At 37.1% G+C, this 26,208-nt stretch overlaps 3 protein-coding genes across 3 annotated transcripts in view; 1 reads left to right on the top strand and 2 right to left on the bottom strand.

Moving 5' to 3' along the window:
• The window catches only part of LOC140137575 (histamine N-methyltransferase-like), a 93,456-nt gene that overhangs the window by 58,683 nt on the left and 8,565 nt on the right, over positions 1-26,208 (bottom strand). The gene's annotated exons all lie outside the window — the stretch shown is intronic.
• Positions 3,190-10,635, bottom strand: LOC140137572 (uncharacterized). Its single transcript, XM_072159292.1, has 2 exons — positions 10,478-10,635; positions 3,190-5,583 (listed from the first exon to the last, which is right to left on the bottom strand). The coding sequence occupies exons 1-2, from the start codon at positions 10,599-10,601 to the stop codon at positions 5,387-5,389; spliced, it is 321 nt and encodes a 106-aa protein (XP_072015393.1). The 5' UTR covers positions 10,602-10,635; the 3' UTR covers positions 3,190-5,386.
• Positions 12,358-25,761, top strand: LOC140137571 (spliceosome RNA helicase DDX39B). Its single transcript, XM_072159291.1, has 10 exons — positions 12,358-12,462; positions 15,966-16,223; positions 16,566-16,693; positions 17,010-17,286; positions 18,119-18,237; positions 20,829-20,960; positions 22,073-22,182; positions 22,622-22,766; positions 23,368-23,515; positions 24,463-25,761. Exons 2-10 carry the CDS (start codon positions 15,995-15,997, stop codon positions 24,474-24,476), a joined length of 1,302 nt encoding a protein of 433 aa, XP_072015392.1. The 5' UTR covers positions 12,358-12,462; positions 15,966-15,994; the 3' UTR covers positions 24,477-25,761.

Raw genomic sequence — 26,208 nt, 5'->3', positions numbered from 1 at the left:
GACCGCTTATGCTCAAGATGGTGGTTAGAGTCAAAGTTCAAGTACTGGTCAGTGTGTGGGGCTTTCTGTAGATTGTGACTTTCGTATACCATCATCGTTGACGTGTATGCAGGTGTCCAGGAAAGGGAGTTTGCCCTCCTGTTCCGGTTCCGTAGTGAACTTGATGTTTGGATCTAAGCTATTGATGTGAGTGGTGAAAACATCAATGTCGTATTCATGAATGAGCACGAATGTGTCACAACATAACAAAACCAAACAGAGGGAGGGTGGGGTGCCGTAGCGAGGGCCCTAGTCTCAAAAGTCTCCATATATAGGTTCGCAACAATAGGGGAGACTGGCGAACCCATCGCCGCACCGTGGGTTTGTTTGTAAACAAACACTTCCGTGACCACGGGGTCAATGCCTACCACAAGCCGGTCAACACTATAAGATCCTTTCTTGTCCATCCCAAGGACAAAACCCCGGACACCAATAAATGTGGAGTGATATATAAAATCAGCTGCCCCGAGTGCACGGACACCTATGTTGGAGAGACAGCAAGAGCCCTAGCCACTAGGGTTAAAGAACACACTAGAACCACAGCTCCTCTGACAGCGGTTGGTGAACACAAATCTAATCACCAGCACGACATCAGTTTGGACAATGTTGAAGTTATCGGTAGGGAGGACCACTTCTGGAACCGAAAGATCAGAGAAGCCTTAGAGATCAAGACCCAAAGACCTACACTCAACAGGGATGCCGGATACGACCTGCCCGCCATCTATGACGATCTGTTGCCACTTGACCACCCAGCGGGTGGTCAGGTGACCGGAGGAGTGTAATCACTACGCTGAATGAAGACGCCGTGATGGCGTGCCGCAAGCTACGCCTTTGCTCAACTCAGACTCTGAAAAGGTAACTTTTTTAAGCTTATGTCAATATGACAGAGTCCAATATCAGTCTACATGCTGCTAACATTATGTAGGTTATTTGTGACATGATCAAGGGGAATGAGTCACATATCGACTCTTGTCAAAAATACATTTTACACATGTTTAGGACATTTAGAGCTCAGAAACTGAAAACCCTAAATTGATGTGTCTTTTCTTTGTGTGAAGTTACATCAATTTACCAACCTCTGAAAACAATATATAAAACAGAAGTACTTCAACACTTTCTTTGCCAATATCTCAAAATCATTATCAGCGACATCCGCTTCATTTCCCTTGATCTCGTCACATTTATAGAAAATTTATAATAATATACAGAAACTATATAAAGCATTTATAATACCGGTAATTGTAAGAGCATTCAAGTATATTTAATGTTAATAGAACTTTGTGAAACAAAGGCAATAGAGAAAATCAACATGCGTTGTATCCACTTACAAAAACCTGACAGTATAATTCATTGAATAGAATACCACAGTAACTTAATTGTCATACCTTCTTTGTCTTAATTTCGCTTGTTTTATTTAATTTTTTAACTTTGTGACAAACTGCTACTGGTTGTTAATTTAATGATCTGATGACACAAATTAAAACACAATTTAAAATCTGAGTCGCAATGTGAGGTTCCATTGAAATTGTGTTACTATATATATCTTTGGACTAAAAACAGAGGAATTTAATTTATCGTAAATAATCTAAACTTCAAATGAGGCTCAAAAATCATATTCATATAGCTGATTTTAGTGAAGTTCATGTCCAAATAAATATGGGAATAGTCGATTTCATAATATTATTAACAGCTTTTTACAATAATATTGCAAAAGATGCGTGAATTCCATTTAAAAATATGATGAATAAACTTGGAATTAAGGGTGTGAGTGAGTCCCGGGAATTCGAGTCCCGCCCGATAATCCTATTACCCGGGCAGGAATTTTTAATTTTTTTTTTTTTTTAAATTTTCAAGTTTTTTTTTGGTTTTGTAGTGTCTCTGGACCTAGACCTAAATGCTAGGATCATGGTTGACCTAAAAAAAAATTTAAAAAAAAATCGATTTTACACATTGTTTTAGGTTTTAATCTGAAAATTGATACATACATGTAGTTTTCATGTCATACTATGTATCAATTTTCAGATTAAAAACACAAAACAATGTGCAAAATTCAATTTTTTTTTAGGTCAACCATGATCCTAGCATTTAGGTCTAGGTCCAGAGACACTACAAAACCGAAAAAAATTAAAAAAAAAAAAAAAAAAAAAAATTATTTATTTATTTTTTTGCAATTTCAAGTACCCGAAAAATATGCCGGGTACCCGGGCACAAAATTACCCGAAAATAACACCCCTACTTGGAATGAATTTTGTTGGAACTAGGCACCAGAATTGATACTTTATGGCGATATTTTGTTGATTTTCAACAGAAAAATTGCCCAGATCATTGACTGGTGCTCATTTTACTATGCTATAAAATATGAGAGCCATTCACTCCATTAACACCCATATTCTTTAAGGTGGTACTACACCCCCTAACTACACACTGGTAACAAAAGTTATGTATATTATAGGGGCAAGAAATCCAATTACTTCACTGAAATCAAGACAAAGTGTTTCATTAAAAGAAATGAGGTACATTCTAGTGGTACCTCTTTTCTTTACATAAATAACATACCGCTTGTCTTTAGTCACTGAAATTCCAGTGTAGTAACTGGATTCCTTGCCCCTATAATATACATATACCGTGATTCGTCCCGAGTATAGTCCCACGCTCGAGTATAATCCCACCCCCATTTTTCAAAAATTTCAGAAATTGTTAAAAAAAAAAAAAAAAATTATTATTATTATTTTTTTTTTTAAAAATATTAAAAAATACAAAAATAAAAAAAAAAAAAAAAAAAAAAAAAAAAAAAACATTTCAGATGTTTTGTATTTTTAATATGAAAATTGATAATTTGTATTCATGTCATACTCTATTAATGATTTCAAAATGCATTGAATTTGAATGCATTTTGAAATCATTAATAGAGTATGACATGAAAACAAAGTATCAATTTTCATATTAAAATACAAAATATCTTGAAATTTTTTTTTTTTTAAGGTCAACCATGAATGATCCTAGCATCTAGGTCTAGGTCCAGGACACTCCAAACCGGAAAAAAATTTGAATTTTTTTTTTTTTTTTTTTTTGAAATTGAGTATAATCCCACCCCCAATTGTGAAAAATGTTCACATAAAAACGGGTGGGACTATACTCGGACCAATACGGTAATATATATCGTACATAACTTTTTTGTTACCAGTGTGTTATTATTTTTTGAGAAAAATGCAAAAATAGTCACAAATTTATCAAGGGGTTATAGTACCACCTTAAGCTCTGCTATACCATTTTTCACCCTAATGTGGCAGTGATATCAACACGTTGAGACGGCGGTTTCGCTCCCACATCTATGCGATGACTTTAAGCATGCGCATATACGCCAGTGCTTTGAGCGAATACTAGTGATTTGAAGCTGCACCAATGAAACACGGACTGACGTCGCTGCCACGTCAGGGTGAAAATTGTATAGATATACATGCATGTACACTGCATATCCAATAAACATTACAACTTGGCCACTTATAACCTTTCAGCACGCTACATGTAGCATGATGTAGGTCAATGACTATACTATGATCAACTCTTTATAGGCAGGAATTATTCGGTTTTTGTTACTGCGCGAGTCAATAAAGTTCCAACTTATGCACACGTAAATTCACAAAAGCATGTGTCATTCACGCAAAGCACAGTTCGCGTAGGTTCTGCGCCTAGCTGTGTGTACGCCAGAGCTGATCAGAGTATAGGTTTATATTTTTATTTCATCCTTTTCAAGACAGCCTGCATGCCACTGGTTTCCCTGTGCCATCTTTGGTCCATGGTTCTGAGTTGCTGACCCATAAGATTTTAGGGGCTGTCATTTTCTTTGGAAGGAGTCCCAAATATGTGGGGTTCATAAATATTTGATGACAGGGATCTAAAATTGTTAACACAAAAACATGTGAGTTATGAAGCTTTACATCATTGAACCTGCATCATTTTCCCTTGTATTTCACTTTGTTTACATGCAAATGGTAGGTCATAAAAATGATCAACTCAGAATCAGATGGGGGGGGCAAAATATTGAATCAGTTCTTGTCACTGACATATTTGGGACCACCCCTCACTTTCATAATGATGGCCCCACAAAAATAAATGTCAACCACATGTAAAAGGAGGGGTCATGGGTCAAAAATATTGAATCCGCTCTGGCAGTGTTCAAATTGCGGGAAACAAATCAGGTTATACTTTTTGTAAGGCTACCCTGACGGGTAACCTGTAGTGAAATTTTGGTCATCTGCCAGCAAATCCCTGATGCCCAAATTACCACTTAATAGGAACACTGACCAACCCTTCCAACGTCCAAAGAAAATGATAGCCCCTTCCAGCGTTGGAAATAGCTGGAATCGAGTAGCAAAATGCTACACAATTTTATCAATTTGCTACACAAGTATGTGAATGTACAAAGAGAACAAGCCTTTGCATCGGGGCCTGAGATTGGAATTCCAGTTTCCTTTCTCACGAAGTAAGGGCTAAGAGTAAAATTGTACAATTGTGTTTGGGAGTGGCCTTCTCTCTTTTCTCTTTTTCCTAGCTATTTTCTTCCATTTCTTGCTTTGTTTATCAAAGCTATCTAGGCCAGCATGAATATATTAGCCTACACTGGCTATCCAGGCTTGTGCATTTGTATGAGCTTGGAACGGTCCATGGTTTTCCATGGATTAGCATGTGTTCCTCACGGACCAACCTGGGTAAACAAACAAACAAACAAAAGTAACGAAAGCAAATTTTGCTACGCATAAAAAAATGCTTAATTCCAACACCCCCTTCATAAGGGACCATTCACAAACACTTGTAAGGGGGGCCTGATGCAAAAAAATTTCATCACGAAAAATTTTTGGGGCCCCCCTTTACAGACCTCAAAAATTTCAGGGCCCCCCTTTTTGACATGAAAATTATGGGTCAACCCCATAGAAAAGCATATATAAACTCAATTTTTTTTAAACTGGTCATTTTTTTCAGGTCCCTCCTTAGGAGGGTCAAATATTTTCAGGGCCCCCCTTTTTGCATCAGGCCCCCCTAACAAGTGTTTGTGAACGGTCACTAAATATTAAATAACCACACTCCAATTGTACAAGAACATCATCTTTGATTATCTAGGCATGGTCTAGTGCCTCTGTGCAACATGTCACCTGCTTCAGCAGCCATCAAATCCAAGGAATGTTTGTTAGTGTGCCGCACTGTGTGAATCTTTTGGAATGTCCGAGTTATCTTTGTCACAGCAGCCATAAAATCCAAGGAATGTTTGTTAGTGTGTTGCACCGTGTGAATCTTTTGGGATGTCCGAGTTATCTTTGTCACAGCAGCCATCAAATCCAAGGAATGTCTGTTAGTGTGTTACACCGTGTGAATCTTTTGGAATATCTGAGTTATCTTTGTCACCGTCTCTTGATGTCTCTGCATCTGATTCCTTGCTTGATTCTAGAAGTGCCTTTAACTTGGCATTGAGTGAGTCATTTTTTTCTTCTAAATCATCCAGGCATGAGTCTAATTGGTTTAGTGTTTCTTCTAATGCTGCATACTCCTCTGAAACGGGAAAATAAGATGAAATCATCATGAATTTTCAGGCCTCAAAATAAGCCAGAATTTCTGAGGGCCATTTGGGCCCTCGATCTAAAATGTTTGAGGGCCCTCACAAATTTTTGTGGGCCCGAATTTAGGTCATTGGTTTTAACCTATGAACCCCACAAATAAGTGAGAAAAATGGTACATTTTTTGTGGGCCATTTGTGCCTGCCGGTCGTGCCGGATGTACCTTTAGCGGGCCCTCACTGATTTTCGGAGCCCGAGGGCCCTCCTTATTTCGAGGCCTGTTAATTTTACTACTGAATTAAAATAAGAATGTGTGGCCCTGATTGATATTGATTGTTCTAGCTACTCCCAATGTACAATGTAGGCCCTGATCCTACACACATACACAGACACCCCATCAGTGACATAGCCAGGATTTCTGAAGAGGGAACTAGAGGCAAATTATCTTTCAAGGGGGGGTTGACCTCCCTCCAAATTCACAATGGTCCACTTTTTTCACCTTTTTGGGTCAAAAAGTCTAACAGAGGGCCAGGGTCTTAGCTAGCCACCCATCTGGCTGTCGGGCAAAATTAATGCCTTTGACAGATGGTATATTATAAATTGTATGTTTTGAGAAGCTAAGGGGGCAGTCACTATTTACGCCAGAGGGGGGGATGGAGGATTGAAGGGGGGAACACGAAAAAAATTCTATTATGATTGGGGGGAACACGAATTATATTTATTCCATTTGGGGGGGAACATGAATTTTTCCCCCAGTATATTAAAAAAAAAAAAAAACCACTGTAAAACAGGAAAAGCAGAGTGACAGAGCGGTAGTACATGTTGATATTAAAGCATATGTGCATATTCACTACTTTATTTAATCTTTTGACAGCCTTGGTGGCATGACATGTTTTCTTGGATTACATGTAACATAAAATACAATGTACAAACAAGGCTTTACAGTGAAAGTCAAAATTGTTCCAAGGTTTGTGAAAGTGCAGGCTACAGGGCCTCGTTCTTTTGATGTGTAAAATGTGCAAATACTTGCAATGTACGTGCATGTTAGGTGCTACGCAATTATCACCATGGCCCCAAGCAGCCAGCACTTTCACCACAAGCTTGAAACAAATTTGAAAGTATTTTCATTTTTGCTTTTGCTACAAATACAGATGTTGTTATTACTATTCTACACCTACAAAACAGCACAGTACACTCTTTCAAAACCATTAAAGTACAAAATACAAAATGTATGTGCAAATCTAAAAGCAGACGGAGAAAAAAGTCTTACAGCCTGACTAACCCAGGAAAATATTAATCATATACAAAAGTATCAATGTACTAACCCACAATTCTAAACTGTTTTCTTGAATGAAAAATGTGTATTAGGCCAGTATAAAATTAATATTTTGGTTCTCGTCCCAGAGGATTTTCATGAATTGATGAGGGAGGGAGGTGTTTTTTTTTTTTTTTTTTTTCCAATGTAAAATCAGCATTGTCAGTAGTTTTCGGTCTTTTCAAACAGTGCTCGAGGAAACGATGAGGCGCTTTTTTTTTCTTTTCAAATGTGAGATTCTGAGGGATAAACCCCTAGAGTGCCACAAAAAGACTTGGAAGTGATCCTTGTTCTCTAATAAACTTATTTATATGTATGAAAAATTCATGAATCATTCCAAAGTCTAAAATAATTGAAGTCTCAAAAAAAAAAAAAATCGGACAAATCCCAGAAATTGACGAGGGAGGGGACGAGAACCAAAACATTAATTTTATACGGCCTTATTGATATGATCCAAAAGTAAATTGAATTTTTAACCAGTATATGAAGACAAATATAATTATTACTATTCAAATTTTAATCTTGACAAAAGGACAGATCCCACTACTTTTCTTGGCTTGTAAATTACTTTTTGCTGGGGCATGGGGTACGCAAACCTAAATTTTGTGAAAAATACAAAATGCTGTCAAGTTTTACCTTTCAAAGTTATGTACTCAAATCATACATTTTGGAAAGGGCGAGAGTGTTAGACTCAATTTCCGCATCAAATTTCACACAAACCAATGATTTTTCCAATTAGGCCAAATTAAAAAATGTTTGTCTCAAAGCCCCAGCAAGCATTTAGCAAATGGACACGCATTCGATATCCCACAAATCCAAGTTTTCTTTTTTATTTTCTTAATTTTATTTTGCAAACATCCCGAAAAAACATTTTGACATTAATTGAAAAAACATTTGAAAAAAATCTTTAAAAAAAAATATAAAAAATAGCAAAACAATAAAGTTTTTGAAAAATAGGTGGGCTTTGAGACAAACAATTAATTTAAGTTAGCCTTAATAGGCCAAAAAGAAGCAAAATTTAAATTGTTGGAGTATGATGACTACGATTGGCATGAACTGGTGGGCAATGATTCCCTTTCCACACTTTTAGTTAGTGAACTTACTAAATATCTCAAGAAACACAATCTTCAAACCACAGGTAATAAGCGGGCAAAAATACAACTGATTAAAAGACACATCCAGAATCAGGAAGATGCGCCCAGAAGTGACTCTGAGAATGCTGAAGAGGAGAGTGAAGACAGTGACCATGAAGAAGTTGAAAGTGAAAGTATTGAGGAGGAGAGTGAAGACAGTGACCATGAAGAAGTTGAAAGTGAAAGTATTGAGGAGGAGAGTGATCAAGTATATGGTGTTGTAGGATCAGACACAAGTGATAGTGAGCACGAGGAACACTTTGAAGATCATGTTGTAGTCACAAGAAGTGGAAGGAAAGCAGGGTCATGGAGAAGTGTTTTTTCATTTTAAAGTGGTATGTTCCTTGCACAGCGTTACCAACAGGCAAATAATGATTCAACACGTAAAAGGTTTCCATATTTGATAGTCATTTTGTATGATGATGGTCTACAGAAAAGATGAAAATATCCTGATACTATTGATATAGATGAACTTCAGTGTCACATTCTTGCCCCAAAAGAGAAAATACAAAGCAACTTTAGAGGTAACATTGTACAAAATGTGGCCGGGCCATGAATGTTTATCAATAGAGTAGACTGAAAATACACAGGTCAAAATTGGCCTGCCCCTTTTTTAATTTCACAAAGTTCTTCTGCTGTAAATAATAGTATTCAGAATTTTCTCTTCAATAAACAGTGTTGGAAATAACCAGTAAAGTGTAGCAACAAGCTGCACCCTGGGTATGTACACAGCCAGAATCTTCAAAATCAACTGGCAACACAGGTATAATGTTAATCACCTTGAGTCCTACTTGTAGCACCCTCGAGTCGCTTGGTGCACATATTAAACCTGTGTTGCCAGTCACAAGAATCTGCCTGTGAATATAGTACTGTGATATTTAATACATGTACAGGCTAGAGTTCTGTGCACCTGTACTATACTTTTACCAGTAACTTAATTTTATTTTTCTGTTTATATTCCATTTGTGATTTTAAAAAGGCCAAGAAAAAGAAAACATTTCTTGTACAAACTTATTAAAAAACAAGGTGTACAGTATACAGAACTCTTTCCATGATTATGAATACTCATATATTTCATTATTTTAAAAGAGAGACAATAAAAGTACAAAGTAAAAATACATGAAGACCGTAGTATTGTTTTTGTTAGGGAGGGGAACCTGAATTTTTTACCTGATCGATGGGGGAACCTGATTTTTTTCTGAAGCCAACAGGGGAACATGAAAAATTTGAGGGAAAAGTTGGAAAATCCTCCATCCCCCCCCCTGGCGTAAATAGTGACCGGCCCCTAATTGACCTTTTTAGCAGACCCAATTTGTAGAACAAGACCATGTCAGCACATATTTGAACTCTTTGAACCCCCAATGGGCTATAGATGTCTGGTAAATGTTTTAAAGGTCAAATTAGGACAGGCAATTTTATTCAAATGACGGGCAACCCTCAATTTCTAGCTAAGAACCTGCAGAGGTCAATTTTTAGGGTTTACAATCCACAATCCACATGTTGGGCCACAAAAGGGCCCTTGCACAGTAGGTCAATAGGTCAAACTAAGTGGCACATGCTGACGTCAGTCAAGCATGGTGGAGGACAAACAACTTAAAGCAAGAATAAACTAAGCAAAGTTTTCTGTACTGTTTCAATGCAAAGTCATCCTCACATTTTCTCGTTTGGGGTTGTTCCATCTCATCAGTTCCATCTATTGCACAAGCTGATGCCCATTTTTCACATCAAATGGTACACCCTCTCAAAATCCCTATTTGGTTTGTACTACTACTAGTACTACGACTACAGGACCTTTCAGTTTCAGTCAATTTTCATAAGCATAAGATACGGTATATCAAAAAAACAATGTCTCTTTTGCTTTTCTTTACCATTTACATGATTTAGTGTCAACTTTGGTAAAATTTATTGGAATTGGAAGTTGATTTCCCTGATAAAAAATGGAACTTTTGGATATTACTAGCTATGTATCTTTAATGGCATTCTTTGTGATTTCCCCGCCCCAAGCCAAGCATCCCCTTCAGCTTCATCATGTCCCGATCGCAGTGTCAGAGTATATACAGAGAGAGCGAGGCCCGAGCCTGGGCGCGAGATGGAGCAGCCAAATCCTGGCAAAAATAAGCAAATGGCCAATGCGATAAAGCAATCTTTCGCAAGTGACATCGTGTCGACCGACCAACCGAATGTCAAACTCAAACAAAAGGATACTTCTACATATATCACACTGGATAATGTCAGAATCAAATGCATGCCATGCATGAAATGGCCAACATAGTCACAGGCACAGGCAACAATGTGAATGTGTGGCAGTATCAGGAACTACATGTATCACATTCATTGAACAATAAATTGGTAAGCTTAAAATTATCAGTTCTCGCAGTACTCATAGCCATAACTTCCCCATAAGCAATGAACATCACTAGTACACCATTATACATGCATACCTTCACCAACGTTTTCATCATTCATATCATGTTCCATATCTTCTGGCTCTGGATCTTGCTTCCCATCTCCAGGACCATCTGTGGAAAATTTATCATTCTCCGATGACCCATTCATTTTCGCCATTGCAAAAGCGCCCCCAGCTTTAATGTATCGATCACCTTAATTCTAATAATCAATCAATTAAAGTTTTGGGCTAGTCTATTTTGATATAGGGGTGTCATCCCAAAATTATATTGTCTGTGATCATGGTGATGGGCTGTGATTCCTATATACACCTATCCGACTTCGCCATTACTGCGGTGTCCCCGATGTAAAACTGCGGTGTCCCGAGGTCGGGGGTTCTATCCATTATTTATTGTGTGCTATACAGAATTGTACCCGGGAATTGTACACAACAGTGATATTCAATACACAATCATGAGTATTGAATTACGAATTAAATCTCCCGCTCTGGCACATCTGTGTTGCCGTCAATAGAGGGCCAAATACAGTAAACGCTTCTCGGATTGGTGTATTCCTTGCCCTATTCCATATTCCCGGGCCCATATCCAGTGGTGTAGCCAGTGGGGGGGGGCAGGGGGGCCGCCAGCTCGTCATGTCATGGCCGTCGGTTCATGTAAGGCCGTCGGTAGACGGAAGGTGTTGGTGAAAAAAAAAATTGGGTTAACAATAGGCTATTAATTCACCCAGGGTGACAGAAAAAAGAGGAGAATTATCAAATAAATGATGAAAAATTGTGAATGAAATTGAATTTTACATAAAAGTTGGTGGTGCTCTCCCGCTCGTCATGGCCGTCGGTTCATGTAAGGCCGTCGGTAGACGGAAGGTGTTGGGGGAAAAAAAAAATTGGGTTAACAATAGGCTATTATTCACCAAGGGTGACAGAAAAAAGAGGAGAATTATCAAATAAATGATGAAAAATTGTGAATGAAATTGAATTTTACATAAAAATTGTGTGTTTTATGTTGGTATCGCCTTTTATCCTTTTTTTTCAGGGGAACCATTCGGATCTACAATTATTTTCAGGGCCCCTTTGATCGACCATGAAAAATATAGGCCTACGTCAACCCCATAAAAATAGTGTGAGTTGTATAAACTCATGTTTATGAAAAATTAAGGAGAGTTTTTAATGGCCCCTCCTTGAAAAGGGATATCAGGACTCCTTTTTGCATCAGGCCAGTGTTTATGAATGGTCCCTTATATTGTATTATTATAAATACCGATAACTTTGTACCATCCATGATTTAAACATTATGAATAAAAAAATTATAAATAAAAATAAATACTGTATAAAATAAACAAAGATTTAAAAATAATGGTATCTGAAATTTTAACACGTGTTTTTGGTAAACATACCTAAAATTGAAGGGACTAGTCTACATATTGACATGATCCAATAATAAGTATAAATTAACAATAATTATATGCAAAGAGATCTACTTTCCTTACCTTACACCAGTGGTGGCAGAACCAGGGGCGCTTTCTTGGTGCGGGGGGGGGTAAATTTCGGGGGCACAGACAGAAAAAATTGCAGTTGCACCATACAATACATATATACCGGTTTTGTTTTTAAGACAGATTTTGTAAATATTTTTATCTATAGATAGTTTTTTAAAATTAATAAAAAAATTTTTTTTGTTATGTAAAACGAAAAGAAGTGGGCCATAAAACCGTTTTTTGGGATTTGGTGCCAAAAATTAGCATTTTGGCCAAAATTTGACCTCACAGATGAATTATCAAGTCTTTGCCATTCTAAGTAGGCCTACCGGTATGTATAATTGTATATACTTTACCAACAATTTTAGCAGTGAGGCCCGAAAGTTTCCTTTCCACAATTGCTGCATCATATTTGAATCCCTTTGTGCAAAATGGAATATTCCTGATATCATCGATAAATATATAAAATTTTCAATAATCGATTAAGCGTTGTTCTTCCTCTGCGCCATCTTCTGCAATCCTAACGCCGGTAACTAATTTTTCTAAGGTAAATATCAGCCAACATCCAACTCAATTTTGGTATATTTATGAAAACGTATGAACATACATATTCTGTAATTTCTGTAGGTCATACTGTATTTGGGATGTGTAATATTTTGGTCTAGAAACATGTTAAAATGACTTCGTAAATGGATACATTTTCCACCTTTTGGTTGTAAATGCTGCATACGTGTAAATTCGGTCTTGGCGTACAGCGTACGCGACAAAGAACATTCTGAACAAACAAGGCAAGGGCATTGTTTCTGACTGTAAACTGAAAAATATATCGGCAAATTTGTGCGATTTCATGACATGCATGCAAATATGGGCATTTCAATTTTGACATTTTCGCCTTGATATTCCCAGGGATTGAGTTTTAAGGCGTGCGAGTGCGATTCGCACGCGCCGCACGCCTGAAAATACGCCGAGGTGTGCGATTTTTCGCACACCTAAAAAAAAAAAAAAAAAAAAAAAAATTTTTTTTTTTTTTTGTAAGTTTTTATTTTTTATTTAGAATGTCCCAGGAACTTAAAAATGTCCATGGAAATATTTTTAATTTTTTTTAAACTTGAAAAAAAAATTACAAAAAGATTTTAAAAAATTATAAATTCATGTTCAAAATAGGCAAATTTATAATTGATGTTCACATTACAACCTATTTATGAAGTAAAGAAGCATACAAAACAAATGCATTTTAAAATCATTCATAGATTATTATGTGAACATAATTTACAAATTTGCCTATTTTAAACAAGAATTTATAATTTTTAAATCTTTTGTAATTTTTTTTTTAATTAAAAAAAATTCCAGGGACATTCTAAAGTTCCAGGGACATTCTAAATCCAAAACAAAAAAAAAACCTTAAAAAAAAATTAATAAATTAAAAATAAAACTAGCAATAAGTCAAAAGTCCAGGGACATCTATGCAGTATACACCATTCATTACCCCAGAGCTTTTACCATGGCCATTTAAAAAAGTACATGTATGTTGTCACAATTGCTAAGTTTTAGCTGAAAATGAAATCATAGTCATACACCAGTTTTGAAAAAAGCACACCTTGGTTTATTTAGGTGTGCGATTTGCAGCACACCTAAAAGCACACCTCGGGTTATCCAGGCGTGCGATTTACAGCACACCTGTCACATTGCAAAACTCAATGCCTGTATTCCAATTTTCTCATTTCCGACCAGTTTTAGTCTGAAATGTGATCAGAAACATACATTTGATTTGTGCAAAATACATGCGCAAAGCCGCAAACTCTGCCAATTTTTTGCTAATCAAGGTTTAGTTTTGCTTGATCATGGTTAAAAAGTTGCCAAACAAACACTTTTGAGTCACGGTTTAATGTAGGGAAGCCCTTTCGCAATTTCGGAAAATTGCAACTGCGCATGCTCAGACATCGTCACACAGTTCTTCAACAAGAGATAAACACAAGGACCAAGGAGGCAGTGTTCAATTTAGAGGGGTTTTACATGCACAAATGCATGTAACTTTGGCTCTGTGCATGTAGAATTTTGCCTGTGCATGCAAAATTTTGTGTTATTCAGCCCGTTTTGAGGAGAAAATCTGAGTTGTGCATGTAAAATGTATTTTCTAAATCGAACCCTGCAAGGAGGCTGAGCTGAGTGCAGTGCGTTTCCAATGCGGTGAACTGTGCCGTTTGCATAACATCTTGTACTGGAATTATGCCGATTATTTTGTCTTTATTTCTTCATGATACATTGTATTTGATTAAATATATTGATATCATGAAGAAATAATTGGCAATAATGGCAAAATCCCAGTACAAGATGTTTTTATGCAAACGGCACAGTTTGGAAAACATTGGAAATGTACAGTAGCCTCTAGGTATGCTAGATGAATTCAAATTTGCCATCAAACTGCATCATTTTATTATATCAAATTAAAGCCCTTGAGTAAACAAAGCCAAAACTGAAAACCTTTTTTTCATAGTCTTTCCGTAGCAAAGTTGTCAAAGATCGACTTTCATCAAAAAGATTCAGCTAGCAAAATTCCCCAAAACAGCATTTCGGGGGTGTTTCTAGATCTTAGACTTAGTCTCATGATAGCAAATTTTTTTAATGGAACTGCTATCAAAATCCCTCTAAAATTCCATGTGCGATTGTCTTATATCACCATAAAAAATCATATATTTGGTTCAAGTGAAGTATAGAAAACTTATTTATGTAGGTATCCTTCTTCGGCCAGTTGTTTTAAATTTCTATGTAAATATGCATTGACTAGCAAATGTGTTAACTAAGGTTTGCCTGGGATACCTATAGCCTCATCGTGTTTATCTCCAGCATAAATCTGAAAAGCAAGAAATGTACCTTTATGAAATAAGCACCACATGAAAAGATGACCAGATGAGTGAAAAGTTGCAGAACATTTGAGAAATGAATTTTCTCAGAAAATTAGATTGCGTTTTTTGAGATATTCGCCATCTTGAATAAATGCAGAATTGTGTCACGCAGTAAAAAGATGTCAAATGCGCTGCGTGCTACATAAATGCTTTGGAGCTGGTAGCACCGTTACCAAGCTCTTTTAGTTTACGTCAACAATAGCTATAAAAACATGAATTTAGCTTGTCCGACAGAATTAAAGTTATGTTTACAGTTAAAACAAGTTTATCCTTGTTGAGAAAGTTTAAGGGGGTACTACACCCCTGGCCAATTTTGTGCCTATTTTTGCATTTTTCTCAAAAATTATAGCACATTCGTGACAAGTAAGATATATTATAGGGGCAAGGACTACAACTACTGTACTAAAAATTCAGCAACTCAAAGCAAGTAGTTATTGATTTATTGATCAAATATTGGTTTTCCCTCATTTTTGACTGTCTCCACAACTGTTGTCTGTGCTGAAATAAAATTTCTAGTGCAGTAGTCCTTGCCCCTATAATATACATATCTTACTTGTCCCCAATGCACTATAATTTTTGAGAAAAATGCAAAAATAGGCTCAAAATTGGGCAGGGGTGTAGTACCCCCTTAATTTGATAAATTAGCAATTTTAACCTTATACAGCTCGGGTGGTTTAAAAGTTAGGATCGCCCAATTTTGGAGCTAAGACTACTCAAGTAAGCATGCAGTTCAGTATCTGGGAAAATTTGCAATGCCAGGGTCAGAATGGCAGTTGATTCTCTCAAATCAAAATGTTTGTAGTTTACACAGAAGTTGATTTGCAAGAATCAAATGATTTCATAAAATTAAGATTGATTCTCGCACTGAAACAAAATTCTGACCCTGAATTGGCTGACAAAAATGTCTTCAACTTCCCGGATTTTCCCCTGAAATGTGTGAATGGGGGAGGGGCTAGGGGCAAGCATTTGTGGACTCGGGCAACAAAATATCAAGCAAGTAGTTATGGGAATCAATTCAACGGCAGTATTTTCATCATTTGTGATTTGTAAAACGGGTGATTAAATTGTACAAAGGGGAAAGTGCTGTATGCTTTTTTGATGGTTACCAGAACTTTTTTGCTGGTATTTATTTGATTTTATTCAACAGAAGCCCCCAAGTAAAACCAAAACAGCATAATGGCAGACAACGATGCAGAGCAAGATTTGTTGGACTATGACGAAGAGGAGCAGGACACGGCAGTCCAGGAGGCTGGTGGAGATGCATTGTCCACTGTGGCACAGACACAGAAGAAGGAGGTCAAAGGAACATACGTCTCTATTCACAGCTCTGGCTTCAGGGATTTCCTGTTGAAACCAGAGCTTCTCAGGGCCATTGTAGACTGTGGTTTTGAACATCCTTCTGAAGGTAAGTGTCAAATCATTTGGCAGCCAATGCAAATATTTTCCTGATCATTGTTTCTACAACATATGCCCAGAATTCAAAATATTTGTTTGTATTGAAATAAAATATTTGCTGATAGACTGACCCTTGGTCCCAAGACATGTAACCAGTAACACATAATTATTTCTGTCCAGCCTAAAATCTTAAGAAGTTCAAAGATTAAGGCTAAGTCCCTACATGTTGCATTTAATTTTATCCCATCGCATGCCTCTCACTTCTATAATAGCAGACTTAACAATAAGCAATGAGTTGGAATTTTAAGGATCTTCTTTATTCTTATGGAATCAATTTCTGTTAATTTTTCAGTACAACATGAATGCATTCCTCAGGCCATCCTTGGTATGGATGTGCTGTGTCAGGCCAAGAGTGGTATGGGTAAAACAGCCGTCTTTGTGCTGGCCACTTTGCAGCAGATTGAACCTGAAGATGGGAAGGTAAGTTGAATACACCTGCCATGAGTTCCGTAATCATTCAAATTTTTGGATGAACTTCCATTGTGGTGACTATTTAGCTTCAAAATTGTGACAGTGACTTGATTGTTATAAAAGGTCGCCGAGTGCCAAACCAACCAAGGTTCTGAATGGTTCCAAGATATAACTGTCCTTGAATAGTTCCAAGTATATTTTCTACTTAATTTCAATATTTTCTTTATTATATTTTTCTAGCATGTTAAAAGACTTTGGATACCGGTACTAGTTATGTATGTATTGCATGATTGATTACTCATTTTTATCCTTCCTTCTACTACAGGTGTCAGTACTCGTCATGTGTCACACCCGCGAGTTAGCCTTCCAGATTGCCAAAGAGTACGAGCGTTTCTCCAAGTACATGCCCACCATCAAAGTGGGCGTGTTCTTTGGCGGCATCAGCATCATGAAGGACGAGAAGACCCTCAAGTCCAACTGCCCTCACATCGTTGTAGGAACCCCTGGCAGAACCTTGGCGTTGCTGAAGAACAAGACCCTTAACCTAAAGAATGTGAAGCATTTCATCCTTGATGAGTGCGACAAAATGCTGGAGCAGTTAGGTAAGTCGAGTGTGTGAGAACTACCTGCCGATTGAAGCTTTCATTATCAATTGGACCAATCAGCAATATTTTTAGAATGATCACTCACCACATACAAAATTTAGGGTGAATTATTTGCAAACCTCCATTCTGATTGGTATTTAAAGTGAAGATATCATGTAATTGACTAATGAGAGACAATGTTAGATCGGCAGGTAGTACTCAGGGAGTCAAGGAATATGTTATTTTGAGCTTAAATTCAATGCCAGTGGATACTTACATTTTATTATACAGATGCCGATTAGGTACGGTACCAGTGTCCGAAATAACAAAAATATGGAGGTTGTCCCGAGGATAAGTAAAGCATAAATTCTGCTTGTCCTCAAAACATTTTGGTTGTCCCCAAAATGTGTCATTCAAATATTACAATCAAACATGAAGTCCAAAGTCAAAATTTAATGTCAAGTTTTATATTTTACAAATAATGATTTTGGAGGTAAAATAAAGTGGTTGTCCAGGGGATAAGTACATAGCTCAATATGGTTGTCCCCAGTGATTTTTGGACAAGAGGATAAGTGCTTATTTCAAACACTGTACGGTACGGTACCTAATAACATTTTAAAATCTTTGGATCCACAATTTTAGATGTTGATATTTGGTTTTGAGATCTGAGGGCATTTGTAAAGCTGCTTGATTAAAAATAGTCCCCAAGTATAATAATAGTGGTTGCTTCCAGATAAATAATAAATTCTCATCATTATTTGAAAGCAAATCTGGAAAAAAAACCATTCTATTTTATTTTATTGTTAACATTATAATAAAAGGATTTCTTGTGTGTCTGTATTTTTCACAGATATGAGAAGGGATGTACAGGAGATCTTCCGTGGCACACCGCATGAAAAGCAAGTGATGATGTTCAGCGCCACACTAAGCAAGGAAATCAGACCAGTCTGCAAAAAGTTCATGCAAGATGTAAATATAGCAGCCGATATCAGGCAATCTCTTCTCGGTCTTACACCCTGGTCCAGCAGTAGTACTGGTGGTTGAAGTTCCCTACCCGATCAGTTGAACGTCGGTCTTACACCCTGGTCCAGCAGTAGTACTGGTGGTTGAAGTTCCCTACCCAATCAGTTGAACGGGTGCAGTCGGCCAGCCGACATCAACCCCATAATTTTGGCTTAAGAAATGTCCAGTTTCACACCTACCCAGTGGTCATCTGGCGGTTACGTGTGGGGTGGTCACTAACGTAATCCTCCGCTGAATCTACAGTCACACGATATGCAGTATATAGCATTGGCAATAGTTGAAAGGCATCACAGCATCGCAACCATCATCTTAAAATCTTTTCCGTATGTCGATCTTCAGTTAGTAGTCTTCACTACGGCAGTACATCACTTCAGATATTCTTGTCAAAAAAGCACACGGTTGTGCCATGTATATGATCAGTGCTACAGTTTTGTTTTAATAGCACATAAGAACTCTAAATTATATCAAAATGCTGGTTCCAAGTCTTCAAATATATGAAGTTGTCATCATTTGATACCAGCACATTTATAAAATTTCACTTTTCCATTGAAAGTTTCCCGCAAATTCAAACTTTTCTTTATATCTCCCATCCAGATGTTGTAACTATGCACATGCTTTTCAAAACTCTTTCAATTGTCCCAAGTAAAATATGGTTGATGTTTCCTCTTAATTAGAAAACAAATGAAAGATTGTGACTTTTTTTTATTAAAGAGAAATATGAAAAAATGTTTCATTCCTTTGAAGGCATAATAATTATAATCAGTTTTGTTTCTAAGTCATTCTTTGCAATTTCAGTCATGGTTTTGGAATAAGAAGTATAATAAAAAATTGAGATTGAAAAATTAAAATTTGAAAACAAACAGTAAATCGATCGTTAAATAAGATTTATTAAATAGTTATGGTTTGCAAAAGCAAATAAAAAAATACAGAGGAGGCATCAATTATACATAATTTCAGAATCAATTTTTACTCATAAAACTTCACAAGCTAATAAAAACAAACTTCATCAGTAGCTCTAATAAAACCAAAAAAATTGAAAAGAAATGAAACAAAAAGTTGAAATTTCCCCTGAACAATTCAAACTAATTATTTATTTGGCCTTGACAAAGTTGTGTGCATAGTTTATATCCAAATCTGACATAGCTTCCATGAGTTCAGTTTTGCACATGCTACGTCAGTAGAAAGTTCCAAGAATTCAGCACTTTGGCTACCAATAACTAAAAGACAAAATCCCTTCCTTACGGTTAAGGAATTCCCCCTACATACAGCACTTCGGTAGTGTCAACCATTAATATTCGGAAATTCATCGGCAAACAAAAAGTAACGCGGAGTACCTCGGAGATGGCGAGTGGGACTACGACAACCAGGCGATCAGAAGAGAGGAGCAGATGGTGAACGGATCAACTAGTTTTTAAAGAGGTACTTTTTTCTCCCCTGCCCTGTCCTTTAGGTTTCGCGCAGGTTCAAAATAGGTGTTATTTTTTTTCACGCTAGGTATTATTCGGTACGGAATTCGGTTTCCATCGGCCTAATCTTCGGTTACAATTTTCGTTCCAGTTTTTTTTTCACCGTCTACATAGAGGGTTATTCCACCATTAGGAATAAGCCCTTGACTTCTTCAGTTCGGCATTAGAGGATTTCTTCCGAGTCGCGAGGCAAGTTTTAAGCGATCCTCAATCGGTATAGTAATAAGCAGTACAAGTATTAGATACATCAAGGTTGGCCCGGGTCAATCTTGCATACGCACACGTGCATCTTAGTCAAATGGGGATATCTCACCATCAGAGGTAGGCCCCCAACGTTAGGTCAATCATCAGTATAGTTTCGTTTACACGCGATCTTCAGTAAAACGCGACAGTTGGAAACAAGAACTCTTTAATAATGTCACAAGCAAAGGAGCAATTTACCAGGCTTTGTAAAAGAGAAGAGGACATGGTCAGCTTGACTCGGTGGCACTGTGAATGGACCCTGCCTTACCTGTCTGCCATGCTAGCTATGCCAGTGTGTTTGTGTGTGGACCATGACTTGAGGAAGCATCTGGGGGATGGACCTGCCTGGCGGGTGACTTGCTCTGTTGGTGCTCTCCGGAGTGATCTACAGAGGAGTGGAGATTGGGAGTGGAGGTTCAGGCCAGCCAAGGCCGATCTCTTTCTTTGTTTCTTTTCTTTTTTTATTAATTATTTTTTTAGCCTTTAGCAAATAAGTGCAACCTGCCATTCAAATGCTTCCAAAAAGTGACCAAATTGAAGAATAAGAGAAAAAAATGATTACAACAATTAAAAGTTTTGGATATGTATAGCAATTTAAGTACTTTTGGATTTGTGATCATTTTCAATCCTAAATTATGTAATAGTTTTAGATTAAATTTAGGAGTACATGTGATCTAATTTATAACAGTTCACATTACTCGATCTTAATTTCAGTAGAACAGAAATAAAGCAACAAAAAAACCTGTAAAGCATTTTCCTTTTCAGTGTTTACCATCTTGTTGAGAATGGCAGGTTGCATTGTATGTCTGTTTTTCCCATGCATTTTAGCCCATGGAAGTGTACGTTGATGACGAGACCAAACTGACCCTGCACGGTCTGCAACAGTACTACGTCAAGTTGAAGGACAATGAGAAGAACAGGAAACTCTTTGATCTTCTGGATTTGTTGGAGTTCAACCAGGTAAGATTCACCGATATTTTGCTGTTTTAGAGGATGAAAGGTGATACTTAACTTGACTTTTGAAGTAACATCTTTTGGCCTCCTAAGGAAGCACAATACCAATTTGTACAGTGATGTGTAATTTGAGTAAGCGCAAACCCTGTGATTTTTTTTTGTAATTAATATCAGCAGGGTGAGGGGAACTTTAAAACATATTGACCACTTGGAGCGCAGAAAGGCTAAATGCACGGGCTGCCTGGAACACAAAATAGTTAACGGAGTGTATTTCAGCTTGGCAGTTAACCATTCTGTGCATCAAGCAGCCCTGCAGTTGACCTTTGTGTGCTCATACAGTCAATATTCAAATATTCAATTGTAATAGGGCGGGGGAATCATAGGCTTGTTACAGATTCAGCCAAGTGGCATTGTGTATCACTGCATGTTATAGACGAATCCAAGGAGCCAAGTCATGGTCAGGATTTGGTCGGACATCTTTGGGTAGCCGCTAGCACCAACCTGGTGTTTTGAGCATCCAATTGTGCAAATAAAAGCCGCCTAACACCTAGAGAAGATGCAAGGACGCGGCGGGTTAATAGAATAATAGCTAATAATAAATATATTGGAGATAATTCCGAAGGTAAACACGTCGCATCTATTCATACATAGTCCTCTTTTTCTCACGTACATCAATGCATAGATACCGCGTGTAGTTAATCCGATTATTATGTCACTTCAACAGTGAATAGACCATGCTGTGTGTTTTGTCGAAGGGAACTGTATTGTGTTATTCTTTTGTCTGCCTGTGTTTTCGCGGGAGGTGTAAAACGGGTGATGGAATGCAGTTTAAAATTTCCGCCAAGGCCGAATCATTTCACATTTTGAGTGCATTGTAGCTGACGGCTACCCAACTTAAGGCTGCTAGTCAGGTGTAGGAATGCGTGAATTTGGATTCCTCGATAGGAAATGCCCCAAAAGTCTGCTGCCTGATTCTAAGCATGTTATGAAAAGCAGACAAGTGGTTATTTCCTTGCCAAATGCACAGACGCCAAATGATCTTTACCATGTACACCAATGCCCAATCAACTTAACCATGCATACATCTAAATTCAATTATTTTTTCCATTTACCTGTAGGTGGTGATCTTCGTAAGGACAGTGCAGAGGTGTATGGCTCTCTGTAAATTGCTGGTGGAACAGAACTTCCCTGCCATTGCTATCCACAGAAACATGCAGCAGGAAGAAAGGTACGATAAACATCCCAGTGAATATATTCAAGCGCTTCTCCTTTTTACACTGAATATTTCCAAACACAAAACCCAAAAGCATATTGTGCAGAATAGGTATTTTGGTTTTGATGGATTGTTTGGAACATTTAACACGAAAACGTAATAAATGCATGTGCAGATGTGCTTAACATTTTAAAAAGAAAGTACAGAATTTTAACTTGAATTAGATTTAGAAAATGGCAAATGACATGAGTGCATAACATGTGGATACCAAAAATATTAACAAATTGCTATTGTAGTACAGAAATTAATTTCTTTCAGAGAATAAGTTTTTAAGCCAAACATTAAAGAAACATCAAAATATTGAGGTAAATATCTCAAAATCTACTTTGCTTTAAAGAAACCAGTTGACTTGATAATTAATTGTATTTTTTTATCCTATTCTATTTTTTAACAGATTAGCGTATTACCAGCAGTTTAAGAATTTTGACAAGCGTATCCTGGTGGCCACCAATCTCTTTGGGCGTGGTATGGATATCGAGAGAGTCAACATTGTGTTCAACTATGACATGCCAGAAGATTCAGACACATATCTGCACAGAGTAAGTGGTATATTGCATAAAGAGTAATGCTGGTTTCATACTTTCTGCAGCTTGCCGCTGAGCGGCACACTGCTGAGCGGCAGCGGCGTGACTCTGAAAGCATTTTTGAATTGGTCAAACCTGAAAAGTGTAGGACAACCAGAAATAACAGATGACGATGTGAGAACCAACTAAAGTTCGTTCGGTTTATATAAGGCAAAAAAAATGAGACTCATAAGTTACTGTGTATTGATATAGAATGGCATGCACGCAGTGCAATGCTTACACTAGCTGTGCATTGCGTAATGCGTGACTAGCGCACACTTTGAATTTACGCAAGCGTAAGTTGGGACTTTATCGACGCGCGGTAAGTAACAAAAGCCGAATAATTTCCGCCTTATATAAGCTGAACAAACTTTAGAACTTCCAGTTCCTCGTGCCATGGAAGGAGGGGTGCATACAAAAACAAGAACACAAGCTTCTTCTAGATACATGAACAACCATTAAAATGCTTCAATATTTAAACGTGCCATCCAGAACCTCAAGATGTGTTTCGGTTGTTTGGCATTATTGCATTATGGTGGGAACGTATACTGAACCCAGATTTTTTTTCTATTCTCAGGTTGCAAGAGCAGGTCGTTTTGGTACCAAAGGTTTGGCTGTGACATTTGTGTCAGACGAGGGAGATGCCAAGATTCTTAATGATGTGCAAGACCGCTTTGAGGTCAACATTGGAGAGTTACCTGATGAAATTGATATGTCCACATACAGTAAGTTGACTTATTTACATTAATTTCATGTAGTCTCTGACTTCAAAGAAAAGTTGTAACATGTGACCCAGGCAAACTGTGAAACTTAAAGAAAATGTTGGATGTTGCAAATATTTTTCTACACTTGTGTACAAAGTATGTATGGTTTAAATAATTTCAGATTTTTTAAAAGTTAATAACAGATATTTTTTCAAAGACACACTCTTAGGCCTGATCTTGTAAACTGTACTGCAAATTGTAATTTGATAATCCTGCTATGTACCAATAACTGTCATTTACACTGGGACTTCACATGAATCCAAATAGAATGACAAGAGTTATTCGCAAATCTAGACATGTGGGGGAAACTAACCACCTGGCGAAGTAAATAAAAAGTAGTTGATAAGTGTTCCTTTTGTTTTCAGATTCATACCTCAGAAATTATTCAATTTTAATAGCTATATTATTTTGCATTCTGTAATTTACCAGTACATGATGTAGTCCAAAATGAATATGATGAGCAGGTGCATCAAACGCCAGTCATCTCAACCAATTTTCTTTTTATACCTAGTCTTAAAATATAAAAATGTTGTCTTCTGTGTCCACTGTGAGCCTAAACTTAAGGTGTGTTTTTGTGCACTTTGCAACACAATAGCCATAAGGCAGTCATCATTGTGTACCGAACACTGCCTTTTTTTGCCGCATAGTGCAGGATATCACGCCCAAATTGTGGCACACGGTGGACCCAGAAGACGACTTCGCAATGAATTGATATTTTGTGCAGGTTATTATTTTAACAAGTGGCACATTTTAACACAAAAAAATTGATTGATAGTGATTAGCGAGGGGTGTTTGATGCACCCTAGTGTGCACCACCAGACACTATGCACTTATTCCTATCGCACATTTGAGTGTATTGGCCCTATGTTAACTAACAATCCTCTTGTGTTTGTTTTTTTCTCTTGCAGTTGAGCAAGTCTGAGGTGGTGTCCTGTGACCCAGCATCTTCAAATCAACAATTCAACATGCACCTGTTTTTCACATAATCAAGTGTTACTGCTGCACAACTAATGAGGAGCAAGACATACAGACTCTTTGATTTTGTAATAACCTGGTTACAGTCTGCGTAATACTGTGGTGTACATATCAACATCCAGTTATACTAAAAGGAACACACTTCTCTATAGATATTTAATCTGTCTCGACCACTTTTTTAAGAGCATTTAGTTGAAAAACTTTTGACAGTTTTGTCTTGTTATGACGGGGGTCCTCAACTGGGTCTACAAGCCAAATTCGGCCCATCAGCCACTGATAATATTGACCATTGACCAACTCGAAAAATGTAAGAGGAAACAAACATTAAGAAACTGTATTTGGCCCGCGAGCATGTATGTTTGAAATGTGATTGGCCCCCTTGTGGCCTTAAAACAGTTGAGAATCCCTGGGTTACCTTGTTATTTGATATAGTTGCTATTGTTATTATTTGATATAGACTTGCACTTTTTTTAAAGTGGATTTCTTCATATCAATTGTAGAACATAATAACGTTTTACTATGGCTCTAGCAAAGTGTAGACTGTATTTTAAGTCTCTTCACTTAAGAATTCCGATGTAGTGGGACAAATTAATGGTGCAATCTTGTACAAGTATGAAGAGAAGGAGAAGAATTGTGGGCCAATAGTAACTTGCAAACAAAAAGCACTAAAACTTAAATGAAATATTTTTTCTAAATATGTGAACCTCTACATGTATAGTCATCCGCTGATATAGTCCCAGTTCACAAAAGAATGCACTGATGTTAACAGCCAGTCGGGATGCATTTGAAATTGATTTCTAATGATTTTTTCATTCCTGCTACTCTGATTTGAAATATGATTTTTTTTTTTAATTCCCAATCATGATGAAATTACTTTCAGATTTTCAATTGTGTTAATATTCTTACAACCACTGATTCTGGAATTGTCCAAGATTTGTTTCATTTATGTATGTATTTTGGATGTGGCCTTCTATGGTGATGCTCTTAATTTGTAATGGCAAATATTTGCTGATAGAGTAAGTTATTTATTTTTTCCCCATGTTTGTAATCGTCCAGCTTGATGAATGAAAGTTTACCTCTGAAATTGGTGCAGGTTTTTGGATTGTGTATTGTGTGGTCTGTATTAATGCGCATGCATAGACAAGAATGATAAAGGCCAACTAGGTTTCATCAGTTCTGTACATAACATTTGAGAAAACATCTAGTTAGTCAGTAATTGAATGTACAACATTTTCTTAACAAGCATATAGTGTGGATTACAATAACACGATGCTATCGTAACACATGGGCTAACTTGCACATTCAATTTTGACAACATCAAATTATAGAGCAATCACAGCTTATTTTTAAGAATGTTTATTATTTAATGTAATGTGTCCCTCTTGCTTAGCTGGAGAGCTGACATGAACAAGTGAATTTTACTTGGTTCTACCAACTTTGTACAAGTAACTGTTCTGTTGGAAAAACTGCAAAATACCTATTTAAGAGTCCACAGTTTGGAAGTTTCTGAAATTTTATTAAACAGTGTAAGATTAAAATACATTTTCATACCGTTCAAATACTTTTGTATAAATAATTGATAGTGTGTATGCGAACCATGAATGCCTACTGTGAAGGGATTAAGGTATGTGGGCTCTATTCTGAATGTCCCGTAGAAAAAAGTAGGCACAGTGTGTTTT

The sequence above is a fragment of the Amphiura filiformis genome, chromosome 17 (genome assembly GCF_039555335.1).
Source record: "Amphiura filiformis chromosome 17, Afil_fr2py, whole genome shotgun sequence".
In the NCBI taxonomy this organism is placed as follows: Eukaryota; Metazoa; Echinodermata; class Ophiuroidea; order Amphilepidida; family Amphiuridae; genus Amphiura; species Amphiura filiformis.
This window is presented reverse-complemented; position numbering and strand designations above follow the sequence as displayed.